This window comes from Eremothecium cymbalariae, chromosome 6 (genome assembly GCF_000235365.1).
Source record: "Eremothecium cymbalariae DBVPG#7215 chromosome 6, complete sequence".
Classification (NCBI taxonomy): Eukaryota; Fungi; Ascomycota; class Saccharomycetes; order Saccharomycetales; family Saccharomycetaceae; genus Eremothecium; species Eremothecium cymbalariae.
This window is the reverse complement of record NC_016454.1, coordinates 615,735-630,227: the sequence shown is the minus strand read 5'-3', so window position 1 is coordinate 630,227 and position 14,493 is coordinate 615,735. Positions and strand designations below refer to the sequence as shown.

Genomic DNA, 14,493 nt, shown 5'->3' with positions numbered 1-14,493 from the left:
GCTATTCGAATAATTAGATATAAGATGTTGCAGTTTAAGCTTGTGCTTTTGGGGGATTCGTCCGTTGGGAAGTCTTCTATAGTGCATCGGTTTGTTAAGGATTCGTTCGATGAGTTCCGGGAAAGTACGATTGGAGCGGCATTTTTGTCGAGGACGATTAAGTTGGCAGAGTATGATGATACTATGATAAAGTTTGAGATTTGGGATACTGCTGGACAGGAACGTTATAAGTCGTTGGCGCCGATGTACTATCGGAATGCGAACGCGGCGTTGGTGGTCTACGACGTTACACAGGAGGATTCTTTGGCGAAGGCGCAAAGTTGGGTGAATGAGTTGAAAAGCAAAGTTGGGGATGACGATCTGGTGATTTGTCTTGTGGGTAATAAGGTTGATCTTGCGGAGGAGGACTCTAAGAGCAAAGTAATTGATGAGGATGATGCAAAGGACTATGCGGAGCAGCATGGGTTAATTTTCCACGAGGTTAGTGCGAAGAGTGGGAGGGGGGTTATTGAAGTGTTTCAAAACATTGGTGAGAGGTTGTATTTGCAACGGAAGGACTCGTTGGCTGCACAGTCGCAGCAGCCTTCGAACATCCAGCTACAAAGGCCAACCACAAATGACGCTACCTCGTGCTGCGTTTAGAATGCTACTAATAGGCTCTAGTAAAGTTATATTACGCGCAGTGCATCATTATATAGTCATTTTCCCTTAAATTCTTTTTGGCCTAAATATAGAAAATGTCGTACTCGAATTTTTTAATATACTTAGTTAATTAGTTTCTACATCTGTTACATGCAAACAACAACAAAGATTATGTGCAGTCTACCATAGGGCAACGGGCCTGTAAAAAAGGAAGCAGTTATATTATCTTTTCAAATACTCTGGACTCTCTTTCTCTCTCTCGCTTTAGTTGCCCTTATCTAATGCAGCAAATTATTTTTTTAATGCATCGATAATCATCTTACCTGCCTTTTCAACGTTTTCCTGGGTTCCTATTATGTATATGATAGAACTATTTTCTTCAGATTTTTTTGGTACGTTTATTAATGTGTTCGTTGTCTCTCTGATATTCTTGACAGTGGATCCAGCTGGGCCAATAATCTTGTTGAACTTCATTGAACTATCAGACCACACGTAGCCAATCTTAGAAACAGAAGAAGCAAGTTCGATCCGTGATTTAATCAGCTTTTGAACAGCTTCTAAAGCTTCATCCTTTTGCATAACTTGGTTTTTGTCCCCAAAAATGTCAGACAAGTCGACAGGTTCATAGATCAATTTCCATATGATTGTGCCGTCCAAAGAGCGCTCTGAAGGAGGGAGATCCTCAACAGTGAACTTAGTGGACTCTCCAGCTGCACCGGTTACTCTTTCAACTGGAATCTCATGTTTTGCATGGGATAAATTGTGTGCCTTCTTCGTATCATTACCGTATTTGACATTAACAAAGTATGAGGTTCTTAATTTGTTGAGGAATTTACCACGATCTGATACAAACTCCTGGTATTTCGCAGGAACTGCAACTTCAGCATCGTAAATATCCCTGATGATATTCTTAAAGATCTCCTTCTCGCACAATGCAATAGCCTCCGGTCTTCCATGGAGTTCCACCTTACCTCCTTTGCCCTTGTCTGGAACTTCTAACCGGACATTAAACTGTTTCTCTAGTTGTTTTCTCACAATTCCTCCGGCACCAATCAAGGCTCCTTGTTTTTCTTTTGGAATATTCAACTCTTTAGTAACATCTTTTTCAATATCTTGCACAATATGGTTGATTGACTTTGTGATTTTGTCAACGAATACCTTTGGACCAGAAATATTTATGGTTTTCTGATTTGAACCAACATTTGGAACATCAACAACCTTATTTCTAAATTCTTCACCACCTGCTTTTGATATCATCTCCTTCAAAGTGCTGCCTCCAGGACCAACAATTAGCTTATGATACTTTGGATCAATGTCTACGGTCACAGTAATAAAGTCAGAAGCCTCAGTTATGATATTTTGAATTTTACTGGTAGCTTCTTTAATAGCTTGCCTTGAACCAGTCACTTCTAATTCCACGTTGCTCTGTTCTTGAGCTCTAGCTTCTTTTGAATCTTGTAAGAATTTAAGTTCAACACCATATTCAGCCCTTAAGCCATTAATAACATCACCATTTTTACCAATAACCCTTGGAACGTGATCAACTGGGACTTTAATGATAGATTTGTGGCCATTTTCGATTTCAAAATCTAACAAGGCTTTCAATTCGGTATAAGCTTTATTCACACCGCGAGATGGACCCTTAATACTAACAGTTTCAGCCTCCCTAATGAACTGAATACGTACGTTGTACTTGTTTTCCAAACGGGTACGGTAAACACCTTGGGAACCAAGCAATTGCCTATGATATTTGGCGGGAACTATTAATTCCTTGGTAATAAGATCAGCCCATTTTTTGGCTTCTGCTAAAATGTGGGCCTTTGCACGCTCACAATTGTATAGCAACCCGGTCAATGTGACCTCCGTGTTGTCATCTTTAGAGCCTTGTGGAATATCCATTTGAACAGCGAATTTATCCCGAACCTGTAACATATTAGCGCCCCTAGAACCAATTGTCCTAGAAACCGTATTTGTTGGAACAGTAAAAGAGACCTTATAGTTGTTGCTTGGGTTGGCAGCGATACTTTCAAGACATTTTACAGCTATCTTAACCGCCTTTTCATCACCTCTAATGCTGACCTCCGATTTAGATGGCGTCTGCAACTTAATTTGGGCGCGTCCCACAGAGGAAAATTCCTCCATAATCAATGCTAAAGTTGCAGAATCTTTAGATAGGTAGGAATCTTGATATTCTGCATCTAAGGAAATGATTGCGGTAGATAAGCTGGCTTGTCTAGAACGTAACTCGTCCAAAACGGATGTGGTTTTTTCTAACGATTCTCTCAACTCTTCTGCAGAAGGCTTGAAATCATCGTCATCAAGCTTGGAAAACAAAAGGATGGTATTGTCACCCGGATAAATATTGCCCAATTGGATGAATTGGCAATCAGCATCAGACAAAACACGTTCAATATCTTTGTGAAATAATTCATAGTCTAAATCATCGATTGCTAGTACTTGCGAAGGACTTAACTCGTTAACAAGGGTTATAATTTGCTTACGCACTGTTTTGGTTTCCTCAACATAGTCAGACTTGGAGATGACATTTATACAAACTTGTTCCATCTTTGGTAACTCTTGCAGTGATGGCAGAACTATCTTGACGTTTTCAAAACGCTGTTCAATTTCCTTTAAGCAATGGTACTTATGGAAATATAGTATCAAATTCCTAGCATGATTCACGTTCTTCCCATGAGCTTTAGAAATTTCTAACGACTCCACCACGTATAACTTAGAAGAATTTCTAGCATATGCAATAGCTTCATCGATATTGGAATATAACCCGAAAAAGGAGACGGTCTCTTCATCAGGATTAGTTGGGAAAATTACGTTAACCTGATACATTTCTTTAATTTCATCTGCATTGACCAACGGTTGGAATTTTACTGGAATCGAAACCTTTTTCTCCCTAAGTTCATTGGATAAAGTGCTTAAATAATTCTGCACAGCGAGCTTAGCTGCTCTTGCCTCTTCCGTAGGACCAGTCAAAATAATCTTATTCGAATCTACTGTAAAAGGCTTCACTGTAACTTCATCAGAAATCTCAATTCCTGTCAGTGAAAAAAATGGAATCAATTTCTCATCTTCAACAGAAACAGTTAATGTAGCATTCTTGGTATGCTCCTTGACAATATTCAGAATTTTGTCCTTAGCAAAGTTCACAGATGCCACATCACCATGCAAAGTCACAGCGTTCAAATAGTCCTCGAGATCTGGATCATATGCGCTCTCCTCAGTAGACTTGCAAACTTCGATCTTAATGCCCCCTGCAGCATTTGTTATAGCCTTGATCATCTTACCACCTGGTCCAATTATAGCTGAAACCGTCTTGGATGGAACCATAAGTGACTGAGTAACGGGCATAGTTAACTTTTTGACTAACTCGCGTTTTGCGTTGTACACATTAGTAGGCGAACCAGAAATCAAAAATGTACGAGAAAGCTTGGACAGAGTAGATTCGATAGACACAGAGTGGGACTGTTTCACAGACATCACAAACTTGGAAAACTCAGACTTGGCAATCGTGAGCTGTGTTTGCAGATCTAACGAAAACACCTCCTGCACAGTCTTCGACCGCATCGGCTTAGCGGCTCCCACAACAGAAACTGGCGAAGGAGAAGGCGAGCCAGAAGACGATTCAGGCTTTTTCATATTAGGACCCCAGCTTATCTTTGGTGCTTCATATACAACAGAACTCAATGGAGGAAAGTCCGCTTTGGTAGGCAGACGTTTTGGAACGGCTGCAGTATTCTGCTTCTCACGTGCATCTGCCTCAACAGTGGCAGCCTCAGCAACTGTAGCTTCAGAACTGTCAGCAGTCGTAGGAGGTGTTTCAATAACAACAGAATGCTGCTGTTCTTCAACGGCAGTTTGAGATTCCATGACTTACTCAGAGATATCGGATCAACAAAATATCAATAACTTCAAAAAATGTAAAGGTGGAATGACACAAGAGAATTAAACCAGCAAAATCAAAAACAGGACGGGTGGGGATAGCGTGTGACTTCTAAGAATTCAATCGTTTCGGATTCTAGCTCAACGATACAAAGAATATGTGTTAGTAAACTTTGACTGATGATGAATTTTTTTTAAACTTGGAAGATTCGAAAAGAAGGTAATGAACGATGTCGAAAAAATTGTCGCCTCCCTTTTTCACACGTAATCCATACTCAACCAATCTCATCGCCGAAACTTGCGATGAAGTTTTGCAAGATTTGTTTCAAAGGGAAATCAAGTTATGTTAAGTTTTAACGAAATATTAGATAATTAGGGGATTAGTTAATTGAGGTTATACGTTTCAGTGTCTTGAGGTGCTTTTGAAGTAAAAATAGACAATTTTTTAGGTATTTTTTAGGTTTGATGATAAAACGTTGTCTGCATATTGGCCCTCAACATTTCCCGGGGGATCGTATTCACAGATTGTATACTGGCCATAGTATTCGCCGCATATTATGTATGCGCATCCAATGCTTGTAGTATTTTTCCATACCATCTGTGTAAAGTGGCCTGTAGATCTGGAGAATCCAGGTTGGTTGTAGTTGTAGATTTTATTTTCATCGTACCATGCTGCTATGGCTGCGGAGGAGTTGTAGCCAAGGGCTAGGTTTTCACCGTAGGGGTATTTAGAATGGATTAGAGTTCCGTTGCATACCACAGCATTGTTTGCGTATTCTTGGGCCTTCTTGTACAACGTGTCATTCCAGGTGAGCATCGAGGCTTCATGCTGCCTGCGGTAGTCGTTATGCAGGTTTAGCACTTGGGAAGCGAAATTTTGGTCTAATGTGTTTGGTTTAAGCTTTGGGGTCTCTGTAAGTGGGGTGGTCTGCGTTCTGTAGGAGGTGGTCTGGATTGTGGTCCAGCCTGTAAAAGTGACAGAGGTGAACGAGGTGACCGTTTTGGTATGGATTTTGGTGACGATGTTGTATTTCGTTTTCGCAAATGTGCTAGATGTCTTGAAATACAGTAGTAGCAGAATTTGTATGTATAGTTTTAACATAGCTGATAATTATCAGTGTCGTCAAGTATGAAAGGGGGAGTCCAGTATGAGCTAATTATCACAGGCACTACTGGCTTACAGATGCCATGTCATCAATCTTTATTTATATAAAGAATGGACAAATTTTTGAAACTTATAGGTACCTGTTAATCATTCAACAAGAGCAGTATTCTGTGTTTTTACTAAGTAACGTTACCGTTTCACAGATGTAGCATACTTGTATATAGCGCCGCAGCGAGTTGCTGTCGCTTTAACATTGTCTCGCTTTGAAAAAAGAGCGAAATTCATCAAACCAGTGACGCCAGCAACGCTGCCGTTGCGTTTATTGTAGAGGCAGAAATTGGGAAATCAATATAAATATGTAATTACACTCCACGATCTGACTGAGGAAGGCAAATGTGATTTTGCATTCCTCCCATCACACCTTGAGCTTTTGGATTGTGTAAATGGAGGGCCGTAGATAAAAAAAACCAGCAAGATATGTCAGATCACTGGCACATGGTGTTAGGTGTTATGGCGGCAGTTGAGACTGAATCCATCGACAGTGGAAAAGTAGAAATTCAGTGGTAAAGAACAAACATAATTTAGTTTTTTTATATAAACTACATCAGCTCTTAATTTAATATCTAAAAAAGTAATTCCAATGGATGATCATCACCCCAAACTGGGGGTCCCGTAACAGTGGGAAGAACAGGTCCATGGTGCACAGAAGCTAAATCTTCGTCATTTTCTTCTGGAGGGGTCAGCTGGCAAGACGTTTGCAGCGAACCGACCAATGTAGTTTCCTGGAGGATCGTAGGAACAGATCAGATAGGTTCCAACAGTAGGGCCACACGTTTTGAAACCGCAGCCAACCTGGCTGGTACTCTTCCAGACCAATTGTGTGAAGTGGCCAGTAGATCTTGAAAAGGTTGGATTACTAAAACTATATTCCCTGATCTCATCGTACCAGGCATCGACAGCATCTTTGAAGTTAGGGTATCCTACCGCCAAATTCTCACCGTAACCTCCATTTGAATGGACCAAGTTGCCACTGCAGTCGTACTGGTCAGCGTAGTTTTGGGCATACTGGGCGAGTTTGTCCGACCAGGTTAAGGTGCTCGTATCCTTGTGCAACCTACGTTTGTCGTTATGTGCTGTCAATAAAGTCGATTGAAAGTCACTGCTAGGTTGGGAGGATGAAGAGGACCTGGGAGGAGATGAGCTGGAAGAAGATGGGGAAGATGGTGATGGTGATGGGGAAGATGGGGAAGGCGATGGGGAAGATGGTGATGGTGATGGGGAAGATGGTGATGGTGATGGGGAAGATGGGGAAGGCGATGGGGAAGATGGTGATGGTGATGGGGAAGGCGATGGCAGGGTAGGCTTGGCGTTTTCGGATGGTTGTTCAACCGAAGCAGAAGTCTCAGACATAGGCGCAGAGGATGGAGCAGCACTGCTGGAAGCAGACTTGGGCAATGATTCTACAGGGTAGTAAGTCGTACGTTGTTTGTACTCCGTAGTGGTGAACATACTTTTAACATCATTTGACGACTGAACCTGCTCCTCAGGTGTTTCAGGCTCAGAGCTTGGTTCTGGGTCCAGACTTAGCTTTGGAGGGTCTGTCAACGAAGGTACAGAATCAGTAAAGAAAGACGTATACTTGGTATAAGTGTTGGACCCTCTCACGTAAACTTCACCGAATACAACCATAATATTGTTCTTATTACCTCGGCGCTCCAATCCGGGCTGCGCGGCTGACGCTAGTGCCAGTAAAGACGCTCCTGACACAACGAGTTGAGACAACTTCATGAATAAAATACTTCACAACTGCTAGATTGAAAAACCAAAAAAAGTGAATAACCGCAATAAAACTAGGAGACCTATGTTAGAAAGTCAAGTCAGAATAATAATAAGGAATGACAAGGGTGGGTACTGAACTAACTCGACAATAGCTGTTGATTTTTCTAACACAAAAGACTCTATGTCTAATTAGAAATAACCAAAATTTATAACACCTTCCAATAAAAATTGACAGTATTGCTGAGCTATATATACTAGCAACTAGCAAACCTAACTAATTTTTAGATAAAGTCTTCTGTTATAAAACGCCTGCATTCCGCTCCGCCCACCACTCCTGCTTCCTCCCCTTCCGCCTCTTCCCGTCCCCCCTTGTAGTCTTCTGTAAACTAATACCACCTCAATCGCTTCTCAGAATAATAAATAATGCATTCGCGGATAAACATCCTAAAACCTAAGCATATTCCATACCTCGGCTTCAGCAACTTCAAACCACGCGCAGTTTTTTGTTTGTAAATTCCCAATCTTACCTGTTCTCTCGTTATTGTAACATATGCCTCAAACAATAAATTGCTCGAACCGCTGCCTAAAGAATGACGAAAATCGAAGAACCTGTTTCCCATCCATCCAATCGCTGTAGAATTCGCGTTTTAGTACAATCCTTTGATAGGAAAGTGGATAAAACGGTCAGCAAAGAATAAAACATGGTGCAGAATATCCCGAATTCGTTCGTCGTCCAGAAAAACGGAAACTGGCATTCCGTATCTAGAACACACAGGCACCCTTTCCTATAAAAGTTACGGTTTTTACTGAATAAGAACATACGGTGCGCTTTTGCATTTGACTTGCGTGTTTGAGGATGGATTCTCTTGGCACATATGTCCTACTTTCCCTATATAACAAACAACCGTATTCCTATCTCTCGAAGGATGCTATTCGAGGGGACGATGGCTTCTTTCCATTTTTGTCCTTTCTTTCTTTTCAATATGGGGAAAGGGGAGATGAGGAAAACAGTGAAACCTTGAAAAAATGTGTGCACAGCACGGAACTGCGGAGAAAGAATTTGCTGCCATAGCGTAAGCGATTGCTGTCCTGGCATTTTCTCTGCTGAGCTAATGGTAGAAGGAGTAGCAGCAATTAAAGTTGCTCGAAGGAATAGAGTTTCTTGCACCAATGGAAGGCGTAGTTTCTGTGTACTGTTTTGTCGACTTACATAACTCACAGTTACGATTATCAAGATTCTCTGGCTTTTCTGCGGGGCGAGGGTCAGAGGATTGCTACGATACAAGGGGAAGGAGGGATATTTGGAATAGCAACAAATGCACACAGCATGTCTGATGCGTTCAGATGCGGTTTTGTAAAAGACGGACTGGGCAGACGAACTGGGCAGACAGACTAGGTAGACCGAACTAGGTAGACCGAACTTAAATAAAAGACAGTACCTCTCTGGCAACAATAAACACACACAAAAAGGGGAAACGATGATATACAAAGCAGGCAAGGGTATGTATATCTACCACACACTGCTTCGGATCCTCTGCTGGCACAAGCGTAGTGGTGTTTCGTGTGCGGTGATGGTTGCATAGTAGTCATGTGCGAAAGCGTGATTGAATTACGAGTCACGTTGTTGGCCGCCAGATTTGGGCGGCTTGCCGTGACAACAAGATTAGGTGGCAAAGTGGGTGGAGGGATATATAGTTATTTATTTATTTATTTATTTATATACACACATAGGTTAGTGGGTCGAATGGTAAGACACACAAGGAGATAAAACGTGGGTGACAAGCGAAGGGTATATAGATAGAGAGGATAGGATAGTTCAGTGAGGTTTTTGGTTGTTGCAGCGCGGATATGGAAGAGCTATACGTATATGCAGGAGAAAATATGCCGAGGGTTAAATTGTGTCTTTTGAAAAGGTACCCCTCGGTGCAAGAAGTTATTAAATTCTTAGGCAAGACTCAGGATAGGTATTCTGTTCAATTGAGTAGTATTGAAACTATTACTGGAAATTTGAAGATAAGATGTGGGATGCTTGAGGATTGTGAGGAATATCCTTTTTATATTTTGGAGTTTAATGAGGTGAATAAGGATTATTCTTTGTGGAAGTTGGCGGATGTTGATTGGAAATTTGGGAGTGTCGTTGCGTCGTTGTATGTTGCTGGGGTGTGCGGTAAAGGGAGTGGGGAGGAGCAGGGGGATGATGGGTTTGAAAAGTTGCCTGAGGAGCTTGATGAGTGTTTGAAGCCGGAGATTGATAGAGGGTGTTTGTTGGAATGCCTACGGAAACTCAATAGACGGGTTATGGTGGTGGACTGGGGGGTGTTTGGTAGGGCGTTGGATGCGATGTTTACCGAAAAACAGGTGCGGGGGGATGATTTGGTAACGCTAAAGGGTATGGTATCGTTGGTGGCTCTTCAGACGACGGTGGAGACAAGCAAGCGGCAGCTACAACAAGATTTGGAGGATTATGACTTGCGGGTGAGGTCTCGATCCAGATCGCAGGAGTCTACTCGTACATCTTCACCTGACAGCATATTATTACCATCCTCTGCCTCGCGGTCGTCCCTTATTTCTAGCGCGCACTACACCTACGGGATGCCTGCGACCCAATTGGATACTAACTTCAAAGCCTTCTTCAGGTCCATGGCCGAGAACTTTGAGCTTTTTGATGAACCCCAGACAGTTCAGCGCGGCAGGGTATCCAAACGGAAGAAGAAATGTTCTGCCGGTCGACAACCCAAAGGTTTCCTAGAAGCTTAAGCTAAAAACTTCAAATTTTTAACGGAACTTCTCCAAGCATCCAGCACATGCATATATGTGTGCAGCAACACTATAATGCGGTCCATGAAGCCAACGATATCTGAATTTTCTTACTACTACTACAAAAAATAAGAGCATAGGTATTATACAAGAAACAGAGCCTTGAAACAAAACAAAAAGACAAAAAGGAGCATCGGCGTAGCTGCTACTAACATATAACTAATCTCAACAACATACTGTACATAACATAATCCTAACAGTATTCATTCGTATCAAAAACAGGACACTTTCAGTAATATTACTTTTGTATTATCTTACTCTTGCCCATTTAAGTGTGCCGTGACGAACGACGTCGACTTTTTTTGGAATCTCTCCTGCAAAAAGGGCTTTTCGTCTTTTAGAAAAATGGCGATCAACAAAACAAGTTTCTCAAAGCTACACATAATCTCTAGGCAGGAGGCTAGGCCAAATAATTAGTTAGATTCAAAATGTACAAGTTACAGGTGGTGCTTGTACCACCTAGTACGGAGACAGGTATTCCTATTTTAGGGATTCCTTCAACTACCTCCGATAACACACAATTAACAGCTCAGCCTCATCAACAACCTATCTCCGCATCAAGTGTTGTAGGTGCGAGAAATGATTATTCTCCAAACACTGGTAATACCTCTACAAACACTGTTTACTTTTCAAGTTTCCTTGGATCTCATATAAGGAGGCCCAAGTATAAGAAGTTTCTACATTTCACAAAGCCAACGAATAGTTTGTACCAATTAGCTGAGGAGATTGTAGAGAAATGCAATAAGATGTATCCGAACTTGTTAGAAGAACCTGAGATTGTTACTTTACAGGATATCAACGAGTGCGATTTAGATCCTGATTTTGTTGTTAAGGATGTGTTCAATATGGATAATACTGTACGCGTTGTACTTAAGAATGAATTGGATCCAGCAGATGAGAATGACACTAATACTATATATCTGAGCAAAAAACGGAAGCTCAACAATGGTATTGCAACTACTCCTGTTTCTTCAACGTCTACGACCGCTGTGCCCAGTTCTATGATTAATGTTGTGAAGAAGCGCGCTACCACTCTCAAAAATTCTGCATTGAGGGTTTCCACCCCTTTAGCTAACCAGATCTACCCTCCTCCTGCAGAGAAACAAGTGAATTCTGACTTTGAAGACGACGATGTTGCTGATAAATCTATATTACCGCCTCCGCCTCCACAATCTCCTCCGATCAGGATTAGTTCTGGGATCGATCAAAAGAGGGTAAAGGCTAATGAAAATACTGTATCTATGTCTGAGACAGTGGATCCCAACAAGGCTAGACAACAAAGACTGCCATCCGGGACCCCAATCAGACCGGCAAGCCTCATTGAGACACCTAATAGGGTTAATCTGACCGGCCCCACAGTCCTTTCAGAATCGACTCTCTCGCAAAACAAACACACTACTTCTCCAATGGTCACTAATATAAGAATAACCTCAGGCATGTTACAAATTCCTGAACCAAGGATTTCTGAGATTGAAAGGGAGTTAAAGGAGGGCCCAGCAAGTCCAGCAGTTGATCTCCCAGCAAAGTCTAATAGAATTCCAATGAAGAAGCCATACAATCCGATCGACCAGCAAGATGAGGATGTCTCTTCTTCTTCGTCTTCTGCTCATGAGGAAGCAACGCGTCCTGTTCATCTTCCCAACGGGATAGAAAGACGTTCTTCTCAGGCTATTCGTCAGTCTTCTTCTACAATTGCAGATGACAACGGCTCCCCAAATAGAAGTATTCCCTTTGAGAATGGCGTAGCCGCAGTTACAGAATTACCGTCTCCACGCAAAAGTTCTCTTGAACAAAGAGTAGATAAACTGACAAAAGGCAAAAATAAAGATGACAATGCAACTGGTATTACGAGAAAAGACCATTTTAGTGATGAGGAATCGGAAGCCTCGCAGAATGGGAGTGTAGTTGTAAACAGACCGGAAACGCGAAGTGAAAAGGGTTTTCAGAAGGCGGAACTATTAAAAATCCTTAATAGCAAACGATTTGAACTTCCAACACGTTTCCAGCATGGCACTCAAGAGGAAGAACAGTTAGGGTCCCCTCAATCTCGCAACAAAAAAAAGCCTTATCTGACAGTTCTGAATAAAGATATTGATAACTCTACTCCTGATCCTAGAAACATACTGCCTCGTCGTACGCAAAGGCATGCAGCTCAAAAAGCGGCGCAATTTATTTCAAAGGGCAAATCAAGAAAAGAACAGGAGTCTGAATCGGCTGGCGAGGCCAAACCACAGTCCGAACCTACTTCTGACGGTGGTTCAGCAACGGATGAGAGTGAAGGTGTCTTCCTCAACGAGAATAATAGCTTTAAAAAACTAAACATCCATCCATTAAAGGAGTCAGTGGTACATGATGATTCATCTTCATTGCAAAGTGATAGCAGTTCTCGTCCAAGAACCGAAGATGATAAACCATCTCAAGAGATTGATAAGGAACAAGTTAATAATCCTTCTGTAAGCCCTGGTCCCTCTGCTTCGAAAACTGTACCTATTATGACCCCAACTCTTCTTTCTTCTACTTCAGATAGATCTGAGTTTGCATTGCCTAAAAAATTTGAATCCACTTTTTCCACACCAAAGATGCAGCAGTTGGCACCCGCAAAGAAGGTAGAATCTACACAAAAACGCAATGCTACAGTTATCAACAAAAATTCTGAAGCCACTCAACAGAAAGCCAAATCTGCTTCTACAAAGGTTGTTTCTGCTGCTGCTGCTACTACTACTACTGTTAGTAAGAACTCCCCAAGCTCAGGTTCCGATCCTACAAAAGTTAACACTAAAAAAGTATCTTCTGAGGTCGATGCCAAGTCTAAACATAGTCCTATGAGTGAAACAGACACCATTACTAAGAGTCCTAACTCGCTTAAAAAAGCAAATTTTATAAGCAACTTCAGCGAAGATAATGTCCTAAATCATGACAAGCCAATTTTGTTGAAAACTATTGGTAAGAAGAAAACATCTGTTACAAAGCACACGGGATCAAAACAATCTCCAGTTCCAGCAAAGAAATTAAATAACGTTATTTCTAAGGAAAAATTCTTCCAAACTCCAGAGTTTATTGAAAGTTCCGAAGACGATAATGAAGACAAGTCGAGTTCAAAAAGTAATATCAATGCCAGCCAAAATTTTATTACAGAGCCAGTAAAGGCTTCCAAGAGGGGACGGTCAGCAAAGAATACTATGTCAGAACCTAACAAATCGAGCAGTTTAAATAGTGCAGAACTCAAAAAGTCTGTAAAGGACGCTCTGGATAATGCAGCTGCAGCTGCATCAAAGATGATTAATGAGAAACTGGCACTGGCCGAAGCTGAGCCCACTTTGTCTCCTGCTGGAAGTGTTTCTAAATTGGATGAGCTGAGATCAAAATTTGCAAAAGGTAGAGTACAAGGCAATAATTTACAAAAGCAAAACAAAAATGGAACACCAACTTCTAAAAGTCCTAAACATGTCGGTTCTTCTATAAGTGATAATGAAAGTAAAAACGTATCATATGGGAATTCGTCTGCCGATGAATCTTCAGATGAATCTTCAACTGATGATGAAGACACCACAATGGTGAAAAAGTCACGTAGAGGTATAGTTCAACCGCCAAAAGGCGCAGTTGCAATGGTTTCTAAATCAGTTGCTGAAACTCATGCTCTGGGGTTGGAAACAACCTCACAATCAAAGCAGGACTCCAAGAAGAACTTCACAAACACTAATAATCGAGGAGCACCTCTGACTAAATTTATGGAACAAAAGTCTCCAACTTCCTCTGAAGTTAACTCATCACGTACAGAATCAACTGGTAAGGTGGGAACACATAGATCTTTAGGTTCTCTTTCTGATCTTGCATCTCGCGGTGTTCCAGAAGTTAGAGAGAAGAGTGCTGTGGCAAACAATAAGTTATTATCGAATCAACCAATTCATGATGATTCTAGCTCTGAAGAGAGTGAGGATGATTTAATTGAGAGTGAGAGTGAGAGTGACTCCGATGAAAGTAGTAGCGATGGCGATGAATCGTCGGATGATGGAAACAATTTCATTAGTGCCAGCTCTGCTTCTAAAGCGCTTGGTAAGAAGAAGAAATCTAATAGTGGTTTTGCATCTTTGCTTAGGGATTCTCAAAAGAAGTAAATTTTATGCTCCAATCTTTCAAAAAGTAATCTGCATGGTTTTTGTATTCTATATAATTTCTAGTTAATGTTGTGTCTATTTGCTGATACGACTCAGCAATATGCTTAGGAGCACAAATGGATTTTTTGGTTTAAAAGCTGT

The 14,493-nt window shown here is 41.4% G+C and overlaps 6 protein-coding genes across 6 annotated transcripts; 3 read left to right on the top strand and 3 right to left on the bottom strand.

Annotated features, from left to right (window-relative positions):
• Window positions 1-24: 24 nt before the first annotated feature.
• Window positions 25-642, top strand: YPT52 (Rab family GTPase YPT52; the record flags this gene model as incomplete). Its single annotated transcript, XM_003647473.1, has 1 exon — window positions 25-642. The coding sequence occupies one exon, from the start codon at window positions 25-27 to the stop codon at window positions 640-642; it is 618 nt and encodes a 205-aa protein (XP_003647521.1).
• Window positions 643-933: 291 nt separating this feature from the next.
• SCP160 (Scp160p) lies at window positions 934-4,524 on the bottom strand (the record flags this gene model as incomplete). The annotated part of the gene is made up of 1 exon (XM_003647472.1): window positions 934-4,524. The coding sequence occupies one exon, from the start codon at window positions 4,522-4,524 to the stop codon at window positions 934-936; it is 3,591 nt and encodes a 1,196-aa protein (XP_003647520.1).
• Window positions 4,525-4,981: 457 nt separating this feature from the next.
• Ecym_6326 (CAP domain-containing protein) lies at window positions 4,982-5,638 on the bottom strand (the record flags this gene model as incomplete). The annotated part of the gene is made up of 1 exon (XM_003647471.1): window positions 4,982-5,638. One exon carries the CDS (start codon window positions 5,636-5,638, stop codon window positions 4,982-4,984), a length of 657 nt encoding a protein of 218 aa, XP_003647519.1.
• Window positions 5,639-6,361: 723 nt separating this feature from the next.
• Window positions 6,362-7,429, bottom strand: Ecym_6325 (CAP domain-containing protein; the record flags this gene model as incomplete). Its single annotated transcript, XM_003647470.1, has 1 exon — window positions 6,362-7,429. One exon carries the CDS (start codon window positions 7,427-7,429, stop codon window positions 6,362-6,364), a length of 1,068 nt encoding a protein of 355 aa, XP_003647518.1.
• Window positions 7,430-9,268: 1,839 nt separating this feature from the next.
• Window positions 9,269-10,177, top strand: FPT1 (chromatin-associated RNAPIII regulator FPT1; the record flags this gene model as incomplete). Its single annotated transcript, XM_003647469.1, has 1 exon — window positions 9,269-10,177. The coding sequence occupies one exon, from the start codon at window positions 9,269-9,271 to the stop codon at window positions 10,175-10,177; it is 909 nt and encodes a 302-aa protein (XP_003647517.1).
• A 488-nt stretch (window positions 10,178-10,665) lies between these two features.
• NET1 (Net1p) lies at window positions 10,666-14,352 on the top strand (the record flags this gene model as incomplete). Its single annotated transcript, XM_003647468.1, has 1 exon — window positions 10,666-14,352. One exon carries the CDS (start codon window positions 10,666-10,668, stop codon window positions 14,350-14,352), a length of 3,687 nt encoding a protein of 1,228 aa, XP_003647516.1.
• Between the last annotated feature and the right edge of the window lie 141 nt (window positions 14,353-14,493).